At 35.7% G+C, this 21,503-nt stretch overlaps 1 protein-coding gene across 1 annotated transcript in view; it reads left to right on the top strand.

The window, feature by feature from the left end:
- Positions 1 to 19,354, top strand: part of LOC111055511 (cardioactive peptide) — a 33,594-nt gene extending 14,240 nt beyond the window's left edge. Inside the window, exons 3-4 of the mRNA XM_022342731.2 lie at positions 1,057 to 1,214; positions 19,181 to 19,354. Of these exons, the coding sequence (XP_022198423.2) occupies positions 1,057 to 1,214; positions 19,181 to 19,264 (242 nt within the window). The 3' untranslated portion in view covers positions 19,265 to 19,354. The remainder of the gene's footprint in view (positions 1 to 1,056; positions 1,215 to 19,180) is intronic.
- The last annotated feature ends 2,149 nt before the right edge of the window (positions 19,355 to 21,503 follow it).

Genomic DNA, 21,503 nt, shown 5'->3' with positions numbered 1-21,503 from the left:
TTAATAAAGGAAAGAACTGGCTTTTACACGTACGGGATAGGAAATACATGGATGACGCATCATCAAGTCTGAACTACTGGACTGATTATCTTGAAAATTTGCATATAGATTCTTAATTTACCGAGGATGGTTATAGGCTTATTTTAGATTCTTCAAGATTTAATTATGTCAAGTTTTCAGATAGTCAAGTTTTTTATTAGTCCCTTGCGGAGCACGGGTTACCTGCTAGTATTCTATAAGATAATACGATATAATAAACGTAATTATTATCATGAAGTTGCATCGTGATATGATATGCAACCAATAAGCATTATAGGGTTGCTGGTTGTTGTAGATTCTGATCATGCTTTAGGTAAGTAACCGTTGTGTTCTTATCCCCATGCATAAAAGAACAACGTTTTCGCCACACTGCACAGAAAGCAGCTGTTTTCCAGTCCCTACATAGATCTGAAAGACCTTGTTTGCAGATGACGTCAGAAAACACTTTTCCGGTCTAGGCCAGAAAGTTGTCTCTTTCCAGCCGCTCATGGAAGTAGTTAATAAGTCATCCGCTAGATCGGGCGAGTGTCCACTTTCATCATCAGCTGAAGTCGCCATGATTTCAGTTCCAGTTTCGAATCAAACTAATTCGCTTCGCAACCAGTTTTATTCAATTATTTATTGTTGATTAGTGCATTCCGAATTTTCAAAAATGCTTGAAGATGACTGTGGTATTCCAAGTGAAATTTTAAAAGAATCTGAAATCCTGACTGCAAATCTTCTACCACTAAAATCAAGAGATAGGTACGATAGTTTAACGAGTATTCTTTATTTTGTATTCTTTATTAATTTTGTCAGCAATACCTGTAGTGTAGTGAAAAATATTGTTCGCACCACGAATGAAAATGTTTTTCCAGCTCTCAATCTTTTCTAGTCCGAGGCCTACGGCCTCGGACTTGAAAACCGATTTCGAGCTGGAAAAATCTCATTTTCTGCTTTCTGTTTGAAATATATGGTAGCCTATAATATTTAATAATTCATATTCTTCTAATAATATTGTAATTTGTGTGCTTGAAGGATGCGGCCGTAAACGATCGGACGAATCAATGGCGACTCTCGTGGATCTGAACTCTGAGCCGGCCGTTGAAGAGCTGAGTCGACAAATTCTTTCCGAAGCCAAACTGTGGGAAGCAATCCAGGAGGCAAGGCAGGAGCTATTGAGGAGACGTCAGCAGGCAAGTATATAGTGAGGTCCAACGTTTTAATGGCAGTATTTGATTAACATTGGTGTTGCTATCCTTGTCTACAGTAATTATATTACCCACAGTATGGCCATTGACTGTCACGCTTCTGATTGGTTAGCTCGGTCACATGGTACAAATCCGCCATTAAGATTCCAAACAAACTTTCAAGTCCTATCTTATCAACGTTAGTAGACAGAAGATTGATCACTCACAGGTGTAAGATTCGAAGTGGTGGGGGGAATGCCAGCGTGACGTCACATGTAGTAAAAATGTGATAGAGTAACCACACTGAGCATACAGTTTATTCACTGTATCTTCAAATACATCGTCGTTTAATCCCCTTAAGATTGACCTAGAGCTTAAAAATTCGCCATACTTATAGCGAATGAATAACCGATTCTAATGATGTTGTTAAATAATTCAAGTTCATTCAACTTGTATGAATAAAGTGAAGTTGAAAGTTCAACTTGTATAAATAAAGTGAAGTTGAAAGTGTTTCTAGAATCTAAAAACGTGACACGAAAAAATTAATAAGCTGGAAAAGCGTTAGTAGACAACGTTATACTATTATAATTTCAGATTAACCCATAAAAAATCTTGATAAACCAATGCATTGCAATAAACCGATCCCAATAAATCCGATGAATTTTATTCATATAAATGCATTGAACACAATATGCTGGTATCGAGCACATGTTCCACGAGAATCAAAATATCTCATCCCCAAAATTCACAAGCTGATGTATAGCCAAACTACAAAATATAAACACGACCTAGAAGATGAAGAAACCAACCTCAAGGGTTTGAAAGGGAAGGTTAGGAGGTGGGGTTTTTGCTTTTATATGACAAAATACTCTTGTATTATTCACATGTTTTGATAATTATTGTAAAGCAGAAACAGAAATCTTGCATGTTTGAAAATGTTTGTGTTATATAATTTGACTATACGTCACCGTATGATTTTCAAGAATGCGATATTCTGCCCACTCTGTACTACAGCCTACGTCACGGCTGCAGTTCCCCCACTCCAATTGCATTTCAACTAAAATACTATAGATGAGTGACCAACCTTCTGTCTACTAACTTTGCTATCTTATAGCATTAGACATTTGGAACTTATCACTTATTTTACCGATTGGAAATATAATGAACTTAAGATGAGTTTGATATATATCATTTTCGAAGATAAATTTATTATACTTTAATATAGACAAAAATATAACTTAAAAAAACACCGTTTTGTATGTATGTCAAAAAACAACGTTTATGTACCGGTATGTATGTGAACACTAATAAAGCTTAAAACATCAATTTTCCTTCCCACGGACTCCTCGCAGACCACTTCTAGAGCTTTCGCGGACAACTTATTGGGAACCAGTGATCTATATAAATATGTAGAAAGATAAATTTCAATTTTGTGTATTTCCTCATCCAATTTATTGGATCGAACTTCAAATAATTCAATTTCAAAACATTTTTGTGGCTCAATTGAATATAACATTTTATGGAATATTTAACCATGATTAAGTGCTGATTAAAGACGTCTTGACTTCTCTGATTGATTCTCTTCAGTACTGAGTACCCTACCATCACATGTTGGTACAATAGCTATTGATATGATTTTCGAGTTGCATTACCACGAGCAGTGGTTAAGATTAGAGATATCACTAAATATAAACAATAATGGTTATGTGTGTTATTTAACAATTTCTTACATGTTTATTAAATTCATCAAGTAGTACTATGGCTAGAGTAATTGGCTCGTCCAGAGTTTATATTCAATGTTGTGCTTTACAATATTTTGGTCACTCAGACTTATTGGCTGAATTAAACAAACTATTTAAATGTTTTGGAATCTATTGTGTTGAGAATTCCATCATATGCTTCTAGAAATAGATATGAGAACTTTATTCTTTGTCAATGGAACAAAATTTATTACAATATCATGACACATTTCAAAAGTGTTATGTTATTTTTTGGAAATTCAGCTTTCAGGGTACGTTACCTACCTTTCATTTTTGCCCGCTATTATCTACGAATTACTATTTCAAGTTCCAAAACTACATTGGGAATATAGAAAAAAACATGAAAGAAATTATATCAAAGTTAATAATCACAAAAATATACTTTAATAAGTGAAAGCAAACGATTTTTACTTATAATCCCATATAAGCCCCATTATAAAATTCAAATATTTGGAATCTTCATGGCGGCGGCGGGAAAATAAAATTCCAATGGCCATACTGTGGGTAATATAGTTACTGTATCCTTGTCTATCATTCGACAAAGCAGGTATCACCATCCTTTTCTAGCTCTGCGAAGTTGTTAGATTGGTTTCCAGCAATGCAAAAATATGATTGGTCAAACAAATTTGATCTCAATGATGGAAATGTATTATATAATCATTGAAGAATACACTCTCTTGACGAATACAAAATAATTTATCATTTTGAACAGTTAGAGTGACATGAGTTATACCCCGGTATCAGCTATACTCTATAGAAGGCAGTGACAGAGTAGAGTATCGGCAACGCTGTTCACCTATCTTTCTCCACTGTCATTATAACGTGGGCCTCACAATAGTAGTGTTACATTACAGTGAATGATCTTAATATCATTAATATATATATATATATATATATATATATATATTATATATATATATATATATATATATATATATATATATATATTAGGATTTTACGGTGAATCACCGCATCCTTCTTTTAGTCGGATTTTCCATGTTTGTCGGTCATTCCACTCCCCATCTGTGAGATTTCTAGCCTCCATGGCGTCGTCCACCTCGTCTCGCCAAGATCGCCTTGGCCTCCCTCGCTTCCGTCTACCCAATGGGCTCCAGTCCGTCACAATTCCGATCCACTTACTTGCACTAGCCCTTCTCGCGTGCCCATACCATACCAGTCTCTTGTCCTCAATGAACTTCATTATATCCGATTGAACTTTCATTCTGTTCCTAATCTCTTCATTCCTTACTCTATCCAACCTGGTGACCCCGCAACACCTTCTCTAATACTCCATTTCCACAGCCAGAATCTTACCCCTACTTCGCTTGTTCGTCACCCATACTTCTTATCATCATACTACTTATCATTAAACGGAACTGAAATATTCTCATGCAATAACTATTGAATCATTCTCATTATTACTGTTTAAATCTCAAAAAACCTCATTATCTTGTCCAATCTTGATAACATTATCTAACGATCATTATGAGGTTCTACATATGAATCCTCAGGTTGCCCTTGTACGACTTCCAGATGAACAGGAAATTTCGGTGAACGTTCTAAGACTGGCACTTGTTAATACTCACTTTATCATGTTCCATATCAGAGTTCAATTCTTTCAATCAAATTGGAATAGGAGAGACCAATATTTGGCTCAAAATATAGGCTTTGATTGACAAAATTGAACTCTCATGATAAAGTGAGATTTGACAAGGAATAACAAACTATGGTAACTAAAGCTGCGTTTACACCGGAGTTAATAACACAAGTTTTTAACATTTTTGTTATCAACTGATGTTAATTACAAAAGTTAATAACATCATGTTGAGTTGCGTTTACACCGGAGTTGATAACATGAGTTATCAATAAAAAGTTGTCAACTTGACTGAATCGACAAAAAATTCTCTTGAAAAAAGTTGATAACTCGTGTTTTCAACAGAAAATTCCTTGTTATTAACAAGATTTATGTTATCCATCGAGAGTCGGTAACTTTTGTTAATAACAGGTTATTATGTTCCCCACAACCCCGTCGCTCAGTATCCCTACCCTAAAACTACAGCTGTTCCTTAATAACTACAGCTGCAGACAAAGCACGTGACAAAGTTATTAACTTTTGTTGATAACAAACTAGCAGCCAAAAGAAAATGTTATTAACTTATGTTGAAAACTTTTGTTTTATACTCTCTGGTGTGAACGCATTATAATTTATTTACATTAGATCACCTGAAGATCATTATTTTAATGATCACACACATGTTTCAATTCAAATTTGAAGACAATTTTTTGCTTTTTATTCCGGCTGTTATATCATATGGATAGTTTTGTTGAATGAAATCATATGGAAGTCAATTATATTGATAACAAAATCTTGTTAATAACAAGGAATTTTCTGTTAGAAACATGAGTTATTAACTTTTGTCAAGAAAAATTTTTGACGATTCAGTCAGGTTAATAACTTTTTGTTAATAACTCGTGTTATTAACTCCGGTGTAAACGCAGCTTTAGTCAGCTTATATCATACAGTATTTATAATACATTACTTTGGCCTACTTACTCGAATAGGTACGTAAGTCGTTGCCAAGAACTGGGATTTCCAGATAGGCAGTGTCAAAGAGTAGGGTCACATCATATTTTTAATGAACTGCATTGATATTCTTACTGTGAAGCTGCTAGCTCCCCAAAATAGAGGATTTTCTCAATGCTATTATTGAATTTCAATAAAGCTGACAGTTATCATTAAAATATAGGAAATAGTTGAAGAAAAAGAAAAATTATAATTTATTTGAAACATTTTGAATCATGGATTCACGGGATCCACAGATGTACGTCCACTCTTCTCTCATTATCATACGTCTGATCACCCACGCACAAGTCAGAAGCTAATGCAAGCTTCACCTTAAGTAACAAGAATAAATCAACTTATAATTTCCTAATCAACAACTGTGATGTAGTAGAAAACATCATCATTTTCCACTCCTTATGTTAGAGACTCAATTTTATAAGGCCCATTATCATACGTCTGATCACCCACGCACAAGTCAGAAGCTAATGCAAGCTTCACCTTAAGTAACAAGAATAAATCAACTTATAATTTCCTAATCAACAACTGTGATGTAGTAGAAAACATCATCATTTTCCACTCCTTATGTTAGAGACTCAATTTTATAAGGCCCTGATGATAGAGTGCGCTAGGTATTACTTATGATGTTGGTGCGTGTGTATCCCACGGTATTTAGATGAATTCTATATACCGTGGTGTATCCTACCTTTTTGGTGTTAACGCTCTATGGTCGAGCGAATGTAATGGCGATGGGGATATGTGTAACCCTCTTTTTGCGAAATTGCGATGCGAATAAAATTGTGATTAATTATAAATAAAAGTGATTTAATTTGTGAATGAGTATAAATTTGTGAAACCCCTAATATTTCAGAAGTGGGATTTGCCAACAAAAGCCTATGGTTAAGTGAAGTGAAAATACAGGATAAGTACAGTGTGGGATAACCTACATTCGTTTTTAATTATTATTCAACTGTATTCAACTTTTAAACTATTAAAAATAAATTTTCGAGTCTTGAAAACTCTGAAAGACTTATCAGTATTAATTACGTATACTTAGGCTACATGAGTGCTGCATGATACGAATTGCTAAACTTGGTCATCACTATTGCGTCAGAAAAGTATCGTATTCTTTTGTTTGAATAAGGTGTGTTTGAACAATAAATTATTGACTACACACATTTCTTTATTAATCTGATTACGGACACTGATGTCGCCTATGTGTTACATAGACCCAACCTAATTTGGATTGATCTAGTTTAATGAACATTTGTTTGTATGCCGTACTGATACTTATCTGTTTATTTGATCAAATTGTGGACTTACGTACTTACTTGATCAAATTGCTAATTTACTTACCTTAATGGACTTGACCTGCGAAAATAAGCTTAATTGTGAACTGATTTGATACTTATTTTCTTGCTACTCGATATATTTCGATTTCAACCGGACGTTCACCATTCTGATTATTGAATTAATACTGTACTCCGCTTTGATTCCAATGAATATTTTTTGTGATTTTGAATATTGAACTGATTTGCGTACACTGGAAGTAGATTACAATGAACTCTCAACTTGATGATTGAACTGCTTAAATTTATTACATTGCTTCGACTCTGAAGAACTTTTAAAATTTGATGATTGAATCAATTCTGTGCTCCAATGTGTTTTGTGATTTGTTTTAAGATTCTATGCGCCAATGTTTGATTGATGATCAAACTTACCTTTCGTACACTGTTCATGCACACATTTTAGGTCTATTTGATTGACTGAACTAATTCTATGTGTTGATGTCTGCTTCTAATGAACTTTAATTATTGTATATCATTGATTGGACTTATTTTGAATACTTGTTGTGACCTTGATGAATATTGATTGAACTATTTTCCTTGATTGAACTAATATTATGTGTCTTTACAGCTTTGATTCGTTGCTCATGTTACTTTGATGTGTCTTTACTCATTGATTCGTTGTATGATTTCAATTTCTATGGTAATTCGTTTTGATGATGTGTTTTGTTGAAATAATGTGCTCCTTGCAATTTTCTGAAATAACTTTCCTTGCTTACTCTAATGCAAAACTGAATGATACCACACCTACTTAATTCAGTTCATATGTCACTCTTATTGTTGTATGTCTACTTTTCATTATTGATTATTGAGTACTATTGATTGATTAATGAAATTTTGTATAATATTTGTAAAAATCTTGAGGTTAAAATGTCTAGTGGAAACCAAACGGAAAGTTCTAAGTCACATGATGAGGGGCAAAGTAGCAAACAACCAGTTGATGTTGATGATAGTACAATCAGTGACGAACCTTTTCAAGGATTTGATGGTCGAGAAGACAACAATAACGTATTGATACATTTGGTATCTCGGATGAGCGATCTTTTACAGAATCAGCAACAACAATTGAACAAACTGATGGAAGATAAAATCAATACTGGTCAGGAAAAGAAAGACACAGAAAATACTTTGACTCAAAATGCTTCATTGTCGTCATTTTCTATGGGAATGTCGCAGTATGGCGTTATGCCCGATCTTATGAGAAACTTAAAAGAATTCACAGGTACTGAAACGAGCCACGAAGCCCGTACATGGCTCCGTTCGCTGATTAGTGCAGCTACCATACACCAGTGGCCAGATGCTGTAAAGTTGGAAGCGGCAAGAACCAGGCTGAAGAACGCCGCAGAAAATTGGTACCTTGAATGCCAAGAAGATGTGACAACATGGGAGGCATTTGAAAACCAATTCAAGTTAGCATTCATAGGTGAAGAAAGTCTAACTGAGAAATGGATTGCTATGCATGCAAGGGTACAGCGTAAAAACGAAGACATCAATGAGTATTTTTATGAAAAATTAAGACTATGCTCCTCTTTAAATATGTCATTCAAAGAGTCAAAACGACAAATAATAGAAGGACTGTGGTCAAGAGACCTAAGCAATCATCTGTTAGGAACTCCACATAAAGACAAATACGAACTTTTAAATAGTATGAAGGACTATATTGCCATAACAAAATCAAGAACCGCAAGAGCCAGAGATCGATCTCCATTAAATCAGCCTAGACAAACTTCAACAATTAATTTAAGATCAAAATCCATAAATGACAATCCTGCTTCATTTAAAATTCATGATACCAAATTTAACAATGCAACTAGTGACCTCAATTGTAGAAAAATAGAACCATCTACTAGTCGTAATACATCTCATCATCAAGACAATGAGACTGCATTAATACATATGAAGGATTCTGTACGTTGCTATAACTGTCAGAAATTTGGTCACATTTCAAAAGACTGCCCAGAACCCAAGAGACCTCTAAAGTGTCTGAAGTGTAAGGAAGAGGGTCATACCGCCAAATATTGCCAGGTTAAGTCACAAGCCTTAGTGGCTGTCGAGCCTTCTAGAACATACCAAAATCCATTTCAAAAAGATGTTCTTGTGAATGACGTCTGTATTTCAGGAATGATAGACTCGGGAGTGCATCACTCTTTGATACGCGCCTCGGCAGCAATTAGGACCAACTTGAAAATTGATACTTTGGAAAAACCTCTGTATGGTGTAGGTAATATGAACGTACCCTCGACCCATACATTAGGTAAATCAACTTGTTGTATTTGTATTGATGGTGTCGAAGTCCCTGAAACACTTGTCCATGTCTTACCAGATGACGCAATTCCTATTGACATATTGATAGGCAGAGAATGGCTTCACAATCCACGAGTTAATTATTACCGTAAGGGAAACAATTTTGTTATCGAACAAGTAATCAATCCTGTCCAAAGTATTTGTATTGAGACTAAAGATCAGAAAATGTACTCTTGTTTTGTGAAAGAAGATGGTTACCCAGTGCTTACCGAGAGTCATCTGCAAATATGTGAAGATGCGACTGCTGATGAGAAGCAGCAAGTAATTGATTTGTGTAATGAATTTAGGAGTTGCTTTGCATTAAGCCTAGATGAACTAGGATGTACTGACCTGACTGAGATGACAATACAGGAGGTAGAAGGTAGTGGGCCTTTCACTAGTAAACCTTACAAGACGACAGCTGGTGAGCGAGAAGAAATTCGAACTATCTTGACCGATTGGAGAGAAAAAGGAATCATTGAGGAAACATCCTCTCCTTATGCAAGCCCAGTAATACTTGTAAATAAGAAAAATGGCGAAAAACGACTCTGCGTAGATTATAGAAGACTCAACTCCCAGACTGTACGACTTCCATATCCATTACCCGACTTGGACTCCCAATTAGAGACTTTGAGCGATGCGCACATCTTCGCGACCCTGGATTTAGCACATGGTTTCCTACAAATTCCACTTGAGGAAAGTACTCGTCCAAAAACTGCTTTTGTAACACCTGATGAAACAGCACAATTTGTGCGTATGCCATTTGGTTTGACCAATGCACCAGCAGAATTTCAAAGGTTAATGAATAAAGTCTTGGGATCTCTCAGAAACACAATTGTTCAATGTTATCTTGATGACCTATTAATTCCCGCTAAAGACTGGCCAACCATGTTGATAAATCTGCGTAAAGTTTTTGAAGCATTGAGTAAAGCCAAGTTAACCTTGAAACCAAGTAAGTGTCGATTTGGTGTAAAAACTGTCGAATTTTTGGGATTTGTAATTTCAGATGGTACAATTCGTCCTGGTGAACAGAAAACTTTGGCTATTTCAGAATTTCCAACCCCAAGAAATGTACATGAGGTGAGACGTTTCCTTGGCCTCACAGGATTCTTCCGACGTTTTGTTAAAGGCTATGCAGAACTTTCAGTGCCTCTAGCAAGTTTGACTAAGAAAGATACATCTTTTGATTGGGATATTGATCAAGAAAGAGCATTCCAGAAGTTGAAAACCGCTTTGACTACTGAGCCTGTATTAAAGTTGTTTGACCCAAATGCATACACCGAACTTCATACTGATGCATCATCATTAGGTCTTGCAGGGATCCTTCTGCAACGATCATCAGGAGATAACCGCCTGCATTTAGTTTACTGCGTAAGTAAGAAAGTTTCAAGTACTGAGCAACATTATCATTCCAGCCGACTTGAACTTATGGCTATTGTTTGGTCATTGAAGAGATTGCGACCGTTCTTGCTAGGAAGAAAATTTACGATTATTACAGATTGTCAGTCATTGGTCTACATGAATGTTCACAAAACAAAGAACCCCCAAATTGCGCGATGGGTTGACCTCATTCAAGATTACGACTTTGAAATAAGACACAGGAGTGGAGAAAAGATGGCTCATGTAGATGCATTAAGTAGAGCACCTGTTGAAGAAGCTGAAGCAGACAGATACCAAAATGTGAATTTGGAGGCAAACAATGTCATATGCTTGGGGCTCACAAAGGAAGAGCAGGTTGCAATGATGCAACACAATGACGTTGATCTACAAAAGTTGATTGGACTATTTCACAAAGATACAGTTTCAAGAGCAGAAAAATTATTGATGGAAAATTTCACTATAACTGATGGCATACTATATCGAAGAGATAAAGGAAAATTGTTACTTGTCATCCCAAAGTCCATGAGGAAAAGTATCGTAGTCACCTATCATGACTTATCAGGTCATTTTGGTTTGGATCGTACTTTGAGTAAAATTAAGGAAAATTACTGGTTTGGTGGAATGAAAAGATATGTCAAGCAACACATCCACATGTGTTTCCAGTGCCTTCTCGTAAAGGTACCCTCTGGTAAAAAGGCAGGACTACTACACCCTATCCCTCCTGGGAAGCGTCCATTTGAGATTGTGCATATTGATCATGTGGGTCCTTTTGAAACAAGGTCTGGTTGTTCATGGATCCTAGTAGCTATTGATAACCTAACCAAGTTTGTCAGGTTATTCCCAGTGAAAAATACCTCAACGAAATTTGTCATTAAGTCTCTTGAAAACTTGATCAATGAAAAAGGTATACCCAGAAAAATAATCAGTGATAGAGGATCATGTTTCACTTCGTTCGAATTCCAAGAGTTTTGTTCAAATAAAGGCATTACACATACCTTGAACTCGCCTAGGCATCCGCAGGCAAACGGACAGGTAGAACGTGTCAACAGAGTGCTGGTACCTACCATAGCCACCAGTCTCAGCGCCAATAAGAATTGGGTTAATGTCATCCCAGAAGTAGAGAGAAACCTGAATGCGGCGACAAATAAAACCACAGGGAAGAGTCCATTCGAATTAATGTATGGTTATAAACCATGTTTCCATCTAGGAGTGTTGAATGAAGTTCTAGAGACAGCCTCGGATTATAATAATCCTGTAGAATTGAGAGAAGCTGCACGTGAGAGAATTGTTGAGGAACAGAGAAAGATGAAAACCTTGTATGATCGAAAGCACTTTGCTGGAGATAGATATGATATCGGTGAAATTGTAGTAATGCAGAAAGCTCCAGAACACACTGGCCAGCCAGTTAAACTACAAGATAAATACAGAGGACCTTTGGTTATAACAGATGTGTTACCGAATGATACATACCGGGTGAGAGACCTGAATCCGACTGAATCCAGATTGTATTCCAGCACTGCACATTCTTCTCAATTTTATAAGGCCCTGATGATAGAGTGCGCTAGGTATTACTTATGATGTTGGTGTGTGTGTATCCTACCTTTTTGGTGTTAACGCTCTATGGTCGAGCGAATGTAATGGCGATGGGGATATGTGTAACCCTCTTTTTGCGAAATTGCGATGCGAATAAAATTGTGATTAATTATAAATAAAAGTGATTTAATTTGTGAATGAGTATAAATTTGTGAAACCCCTAATATTTCAGAAGTGGGATTTGCCAACAAAAGCCTATGGTTAAGTGAAGTGAAAATACAGGATAAGTACAGTGTGGGATAACCTACATTCGTTTTTAATTATTATTCAACTGTATTCAACTTTTAAACTATTAAAAATAAATTTTCGAGTCTTGAAAACTCTGAAAGACTTATCAGTATTAATTACGTATACTTAGGCTACATGAGTGCTGCATGATACGAATTGCTAAACTTGGTCATCACTATTGCGTCAGAAAAGTATCGTATTCTTTTGTTTGAATAAGGTGTGTTTGAACAATAAATTATTGACTACACACATTTCTTTATTAATCTGATTACGGACACTGATGTCGCCTATGTGTTACATAGACCCAACCTAATTTGGATTGATCTAGTTTAATGAACATTTGTTTGTATGCCGTACTGATACTTATCTGTTTATTTGATCAAATTGTGGACTTACGTACTTACTTGATCAAATTGCTAATTTACTTACCTTAATGGACTTGACCTGCGAAAATAAGCTTAATTGTGAACTGATTTGATACTTATTTTCTTGCTACTCGATATATTTCGATTTCAACCGGACGTTCACCATTCTGATTATTGAATTAATACTGTACTCCGCTTTGATTCCAATGAATATTTTTTGTGATTTTGAATATTGAACTGATTTGCGTACACTGGAAGTAGATTACAATGAACTCTCAACTTGATGATTGAACTGCTTAAATTTATTACATTGCTTCGACTCTGAAGAACTTTTAAAATTTGATGATTGAATCAATTCTGTGCTCCAATGTGTTTTGTGATTTGTTTTAAGATTCTATGCGCCAATGTTTGATTGATGATCAAACTTACCTTTCGTACACTGTTCATGCACACATTTTAGGTCTATTTGATTGACTGAACTAATTCTATGTGTTGATGTCTGCTTCTAATGAACTTTAATTATTGTATATCATTGATTGGACTTATTTTGAATACTTGTTGTGACCTTGATGAATATTGATTGAACTATTTTCCTTGATTGAACTAATATTATGTGTCTTTACAGCTTTGATTCGTTGCTCATGTTACTTTGATGTGTCTTTACTCATTGATTCGTTGTATGATTTCAATTTCTATGGTAATTCGTTTTGATGATGTGTTTTGTTGAAATAATGTGCTCCTTGCAATTTTCTGAAATAACTTTCCTTGCTTACTCTAATGCAAAACTGAATGATACCACACCTACTTAATTCAGTTCATATGTCACTCTTATTGTTGTATGTCTACTTTTCATTATTGATTATTGAGTACTATTGATTGATTAATGAAATTTTGTATAATATTTGTAAAAATCTTGAGGTTAAAATGTCTAGTGGAAACCAAACGGAAAGTTCTAAGTCACATGATGAGGGGCAAAGTAGCAAACAACCAGTTGATGTTGATGATAGTACAATCAGTGACGAACCTTTTCAAGGATTTGATGGTCGAGAAGACAACAATAACGTATTGATACATTTGGTATCTCGGATGAGCGATCTTTTACAGAATCAGCAACAACAATTGAACAAACTGATGGAAGATAAAATCAATACTGGTCAGGAAAAGAAAGACACAGAAAATACTTTGACTCAAAATGCTTCATTGTCGTCATTTTCTATGGGAATGTCGCAGTATGGCGTTATGCCCGATCTTATGAGAAACTTAAAAGAATTCACAGGTACTGAAACGAGCCACGAAGCCCGTACATGGCTCCGTTCGCTGATTAGTGCAGCTACCATACACCAGTGGCCAGATGCTGTAAAGTTGGAAGCGGCAAGAACCAGGCTGAAGAACGCCGCAGAAAATTGGTACCTTGAATGCCAAGAAGATGTGACAACATGGGAGGCATTTGAAAACCAATTCAAGTTAGCATTCATAGGTGAAGAAAGTCTAACTGAGAAATGGATTGCTATGCATGCAAGGGTACAGCGTAAAAACGAAGACATCAATGAGTATTTTTATGAAAAATTAAGACTATGCTCCTCTTTAAATATGTCATTCAAAGAGTCAAAACGACAAATAATAGAAGGACTGTGGTCAAGAGACCTAAGCAATCATCTGTTAGGAACTCCACATAAAGACAAATACGAACTTTTAAATAGTATGAAGGACTATATTGCCATAACAAAATCAAGAACCGCAAGAGCCAGAGATCGATCTCCATTAAATCAGCCTAGACAAACTTCAACAATTAATTTAAGATCAAAATCCATAAATGACAATCCTGCTTCATTTAAAATTCATGATACCAAATTTAACAATGCAACTAGTGACCTCAATTGTAGAAAAATAGAACCATCTACTAGTCGTAATACATCTCATCATCAAGACAATGAGACTGCATTAATACATATGAAGGATTCTGTACGTTGCTATAACTGTCAGAAATTTGGTCACATTTCAAAAGACTGCCCAGAACCCAAGAGACCTCTAAAGTGTCTGAAGTGTAAGGAAGAGGGTCATACCGCCAAATATTGCCAGGTTAAGTCACAAGCCTTAGTGGCTGTCGAGCCTTCTAGAACATACCAAAATCCATTTCAAAAAGATGTTCTTGTGAATGACGTCTGTATTTCAGGAATGATAGACTCGGGAGTGCATCACTCTTTGATACGCGCCTCGGCAGCAATTAGGACCAACTTGAAAATTGATACTTTGGAAAAACCTCTGTATGGTGTAGGTAATATGAACGTACCCTCGACCCATACATTAGGTAAATCAACTTGTTGTATTTGTATTGATGGTGTCGAAGTCCCTGAAACACTTGTCCATGTCTTACCAGATGACGCAATTCCTATTGACATATTGATAGGCAGAGAATGGCTTCACAATCCACGAGTTAATTATTACCGTAAGGGAAACAATTTTGTTATCGAACAAGTAATCAATCCTGTCCAAAGTATTTGTATTGAGACTAAAGATCAGAAAATGTACTCTTGTTTTGTGAAAGAAGATGGTTACCCAGTGCTTACCGAGAGTCATCTGCAAATATGTGAAGATGCGACTGCTGATGAGAAGCAGCAAGTAATTGATTTGTGTAATGAATTTAGGAGTTGCTTTGCATTAAGCCTAGATGAACTAGGATGTACTGACCTGACTGAGATGACAATACAGGAGGTAGAAGGTAGTGGGCCTTTCACTAGTAAACCTTACAAGACGACAGCTGGTGAGCGAGAAGAAATTCGAACTATCTTGACCGATTGGAGAGAAAAAGGAATCATTGAGGAAACATCCTCTCCTTATGCAAGCCCAGTAATACTTGTAAATAAGAAAAATGGCGAAAAACGACTCTGCGTAGATTATAGAAGACTCAACTCCCAGACTGTACGACTTCCATATCCATTACCCGACTTGGACTCCCAATTAGAGACTTTGAGCGATGCGCACATCTTCGCGACCCTGGATTTAGCACATGGTTTCCTACAAATTCCACTTGAGGAAAGTACTCGTCCAAAAACTGCTTTTGTAACACCTGATGAAACAGCACAATTTGTGCGTATGCCATTTGGTTTGACCAATGCACCAGCAGAATTTCAAAGGTTAATGAATAAAGTCTTGGGATCTCTCAGAAACACAATTGTTCAATGTTATCTTGATGACCTATTAATTCCCGCTAAAGACTGGCCAACCATGTTGATAAATCTGCGTAAAGTTTTTGAAGCATTGAGTAAAGCCAAGTTAACCTTGAAACCAAGTAAGTGTCGATTTGGTGTAAAAACTGTCGAATTTTTGGGATTTGTAATTTCAGATGGTACAATTCGTCCTGGTGAACAGAAAACTTTGGCTATTTCAGAATTTCCAACCCCAAGAAATGTACATGAGGTGAGACGTTTCCTTGGCCTCACAGGATTCTTCCGACGTTTTGTTAAAGGCTATGCAGAACTTTCAGTGCCTCTAGCAAGTTTGACTAAGAAAGATACATCTTTTGATTGGGATATTGATCAAGAAAGAGCATTCCAGAAGTTGAAAACCGCTTTGACTACTGAGCCTGTATTAAAGTTGTTTGACCCAAATGCATACACCGAACTTCATACTGATGCATCATCATTAGGTCTTGCAGGGATCCTTCTGCAACGATCATCAGGAGATAACCGCCTGCATTTAGTTTACTGCGTAAGTAAGAAAGTTTCAAGTACTGAGCAACATTATCATTCCAGCCGACTTGAACTTATGGCTATTGTTTGGTCATTGAAGAGATTGCGACCGTTCTTGCTAGGAAGAAAATTTACGATTATTACAGATTGTCAGTCATTGGTCTACATGAATGTTCACAAAACAAAGAACCCCCAAATTGCGCGATGGGTTGACCTCATTCAAGATTACGACTTTGAAATAAGACACAGGAGTGGAGAAAAGATGGCTCATGTAGATGCATTAAGTAGAGCACCTGTTGAAGAAGCTGAAGCAGACAGATACCAAAATGTGAATTTGGAGGCAAACAATGTCATATGCTTGGGGCTCACAAAGGAAGAGCAGGTTGCAATGATGCAACACAATGACGTTGATCTACAAAAGTTGATTGGACTATTTCACAAAGATACAGTTTCAAGAGCAGAAAAATTATTGATGGAAAATTTCACTATAACTGATGGCATACTATATCGAAGAGATAAAGGAAAATTGTTACTTGTCATCCCAAAGTCCATGAGGAAAAGTATCGTAGTCACCTATCATGACTTATCAGGTCATTTTGGTTTGGATCGTACTTTGAGTAAAATTAAGGAAAATTACTGGTTTGGTGGAATGAAAAGATATGTCAAGCAACACATCCACATGTGTTTCCAGTGCCTTCTCGTAAAGGTACCCTCTGGTAAAAAGGCAGGACTACTACACCCTATCCCTCCTGGGAAGCGTCCATTTGAGATTGTGCATATTGATCATGTGGGTCCTTTTGAAACAAGGTCTGGTTGTTCATGGATCCTAGTAGCTATTGATAACCTAACCAAGTTTGTCAGGTTATTCCCAGTGAAAAATACCTCAACGAAATTTGTCATTAAGTCTCTTGAAAACTTGATCAATGAAAAAGGTATACCCAGAAAAATAATCAGTGATAGAGGATCATGTTTCACTTCGTTCGAATTCCAAGAGTTTTGTTCAAATAAAGGCATTACACATACCTTGAACTCGCCTAGGCATCCGCAGGCAAACGGACAGGTAGAACGTGTCAACAGAGTGCTGGTACCTACCATAGCCACCAGTCTCAGCGCCAATAAGAATTGGGTTAATGTCATCCCAGAAGTAGAGAGAAACCTGAATGCGGCGACAAATAAAACCACAGGGAAGAGTCCATTCGAATTAATGTATGGTTATAAACCATGTTTCCATCTAGGAGTGTTGAATGAAGTTCTAGAGACAGCCTCGGATTATAATAATCCTGTAGAATTGAGAGAAGCTGCACGTGAGAGAATTGTTGAGGAACAGAGAAAGATGAAAACCTTGTATGATCGAAAGCACTTTGCTGGAGATAGATATGATATCGGTGAAATTGTAGTAATGCAGAAAGCTCCAGAACACACTGGCCAGCCAGTTAAACTACAAGATAAATACAGAGGACCTTTGGTTATAACAGATGTGTTACCGAATGATACATACCGGGTGAGAGACCTGAATCCGACTGAATCCAGATTGTATTCCAGCACTGCACATTCTTCTCAATTAAAGTCATGGAAGATATGCAACCAAGATGATGAGAATGATGAAGAAGATAGATTTGAGGGAGGTGAAGAGGAAAGATTCGAGAATGATGAAGAGAGATTTGAGGAAACTGGAGGTGATGTAAATAATGAACAAGAAGTTATGCCAGAAGTACGTTTTGTTAACAATAAAGCTAGATTGCTAGAAACGCGCAAACGAAGGAGGCCAGACTACCTCAAGGATTTCATTTTAAAATAATTTTTGTCCATGTTGTCTTTTGAAACATATATTTGGATCATTCAGTTTTCTTTTCTTAGTGGTTTGAAATATTGTAGAATTAAAGTAAAATTTGTAACATTTAAAGTAAATTGAAAATTTTGGAGTTCACTTGAATTATTGTAAAAATAGTAAAAAAAAGGGGTTTATAACAAATGTAATATCTACCCAGTTATACCATTGTTTCATACAGTGTTATGTTTTGCTATCATTGGTTCTATGAAGGAAGTTAGATTAAAATGTATGTAGTTTTTTTTATATTTGAAAATCTTGAAGTAACTTGCTGTCTTGAAAAATTGTAATCTCGTGATTCTATTTCTTGCTAAATGTTGATTCTTATTTTGTATACGCTTTGTAAATTTGAGGACAAATTAATTTGCAGAATGGCCGAGTGTTAGAGACTCAATTTTATAAGGCCCTGATGATAGAGTGCGCTAGGTATTACTTATGATGTTGGTGTGTGTGTATCCTACCTTTTTGGTGTTAACGCTCTATGGTCGAGCGAATGTAATGGCGATGGGGATATGTGTAACCCTCTTTTTGCGAAATTGCGATGCGAATAAAATTGTGATTAATTATAAATAAAAGTGATTTAATTTGTGAATGAGTATAAATTTGTGAAACCCCTAATACTTAGAACTAACTTACTGTAGGGCTACAAATATATTTTATTGAAATAAAAAGAATATCACTCAGTAAACTCTCATATTTTATAAGTGGATAACCTGTTTGAACGCATGAGACATAATAATTAGTAATAATCATATTATTTATAATGCATATTATGCAATTCAATTGTTTTTAGTTTATTTTAGGTTGCAGATGAAAAATTGTTCTCATGAGTTGAAAAGTACTGAATGATATTTTCGATTTATTTCAATCACAATTTCTTTTTGAGCAGCAAATTATTTTTATGAGAATTAATGTAATTTTTGTTGGAATTTGTCTATAGGAAGGAAAGCTGCCACCCATTCCCTACACTCTGACAGGCATGAGAAGGAAGAAACGATCTCCTGAGGCACCACTCACAAACTGAATTTAAATTAATTATTTTAAATTAAAATTGTTCTCTTTCTACACTCACTGTCTTAGAAAGTAGTTGTCCGAATAAAAAGTTTCAATGTCACTGCATATCCTTTAATTTCATCTATGATGTACATAATTCATTTTAATTCTAAACCTCATGTTATCGAAACTCTCATACAGTGTTATTAATGAACTCTGTGAAATTGATTGAATCGTGAATTGCTTTTCTCTTTTTTTAATAATATTGTAGTTTTTGAAATCCATTGATGCATTGCAGTTGGCCTACTTGGAAATAGTTTTCTTGTCTATTAATGTTTCCAAAATTGAACAATCACTCTGTCCAACCTATATCATAAAATTATGATCTCAGTTCCTATATGTTTCGTCATAATACAATAAGTCAACTTATGATTATCTTCTGCTGGTTGGCTTTGAAATATTTATATTATTAAATTATAAATAATTAAATTATTCAACCATCAAGGGTAGAGTGTGAGACAGTGTCGGTTGAGCCCTAACTTTGCTCTCCTAAGGCCCGGTTTGCACAAAAGCCGGTTAAATATTAACCGTGATTAATTCCACGAGAACCAATCAGAGAAAGCGTTTTTGAAAAGACGGCCTCTCTGATTGGTTCTTGTGGAATTCTCTCACGGTTAAAATTTAACCGGCACTAAGACTTAAATAAAAATTCCAATCCAATTCATATTATTCATATAATTTCCTCATATCAAATACTCTCTATGAAATTCAATGCCCTACTCTAAATAATTTTTCATATCAGTGAATGAAAGATACATCATTGTCTTTTCTTGAAAAATGAAACAGGATAATTAATGTAAAAGAGCCAAACAATGTCTTGAATTGAGCTGAATTTATAAATTAAAAGAGTAAACTAAAGTTCTTCCTTTACTAAAAATGTTCTAAACTATAAACTAAATAGTAAACTATTCATGAACTAAATACATCTACCTGTTGTTTTCTAGATGGATTCAAAATGGCAATTCTCTATAATATGGATTGAGCTGAATTTATAAACTAAAAGAGTAAACTAAAGTTCTTCCTTTACTAAAAACGTTCTACACTATAAACTAAATAGTAAACTATTCATGAACTAAATACATCTAGGTACCTGTTGTTTTCTAGATGGATTCAAAATGGCAATTCTCTATAATATGGATTGAGCTGAATTTATAAACTAAAAGAGTAAACTAAAGTTCTTCCTTTACTAAAAACGTTCTACACTATAAACTAAATAGTAAACTATTCATGAACTAAATACATCTAGGTACCTGTTGTTTTCTAGATGGATTCAAAATGGCAATTCTCTATAATATGGATTGAGCTGAATTTAGAATAGAATAGAATAGAATAGAATATTTTATTTGCTTTCGTTTTTTTAAACATACAAATGGAGTTGAGTTTGTTTACATATTATATAAATACAAAATATCATTTGAAAATAGGAAAACTGAAAACATATTTGTCCTTAATCAGTCTTGCCACAAAAAAAAAAACAGATCAGATATCAGTCCAACTCATCGACGAATCTCCTGAATCTTATGTAGCTGAAAAAGTAAAAACAAATCTTATCCATCTTGGCTGGTGTCTCTATGTGTAATAGTTCTTTATACTGTTCGTCAAGTTCCTGGCTCCCCCGCAGATACTCCGCCAAGTACTTTCTTCTGTTGTCATCAAAAGTCGGACATCCAAAGAGAGCGTGACATAAGCTGTTATCAGCCCGCTGGTTGCACAGCAAGCAGATTTCCTCACTTGAGAAAGATGCCGTGTTTGGCTGAGCAAGTCTCAGCTGGCTGATGAGACGCATCTTCCATATGCTTTTCCCGAAGTTCAAGTACTCCTCCTCAGCACCCAAACCACTAATACAACGATAAAGCGGATTGTAGTGAGAAATCATCACCCTATCGACATCCGTTTTTAATTTGTGCTCCTTAAATTTGGTTATTAGGGCATCTATATCTCTCTTGGATTCTAGTGCGATCAAACTCTCACCAAGATTGGCACTGTCGAGCTTCCGATTAAGTTGCGTCATCCAGTTGTACTTTTCTTTATTGTTGGGCTGTGCATCTAATTCCGTCAGTCTTTCAAGACATATTTTTGGCAAGCGGTCACCTCTCATTCTCTTAACCTTTAAATACCATGCTAACATTCCCTTCAATACTCTGCACTCGATGTGGTCCAATCCCATCTCAAGACGCACAAAATGCATAGGAGAATTTTTCCTCAGGAAG

Source organism: Nilaparvata lugens, chromosome 4 (genome assembly GCF_014356525.2).
Source record: "Nilaparvata lugens isolate BPH chromosome 4, ASM1435652v1, whole genome shotgun sequence".
Taxonomy (NCBI): Eukaryota; Metazoa; Arthropoda; class Insecta; order Hemiptera; family Delphacidae; genus Nilaparvata; species Nilaparvata lugens.
The sequence above is the reverse complement of the archived record's forward strand: the minus strand, read 5'-3'. Positions and strand labels throughout refer to the sequence as shown.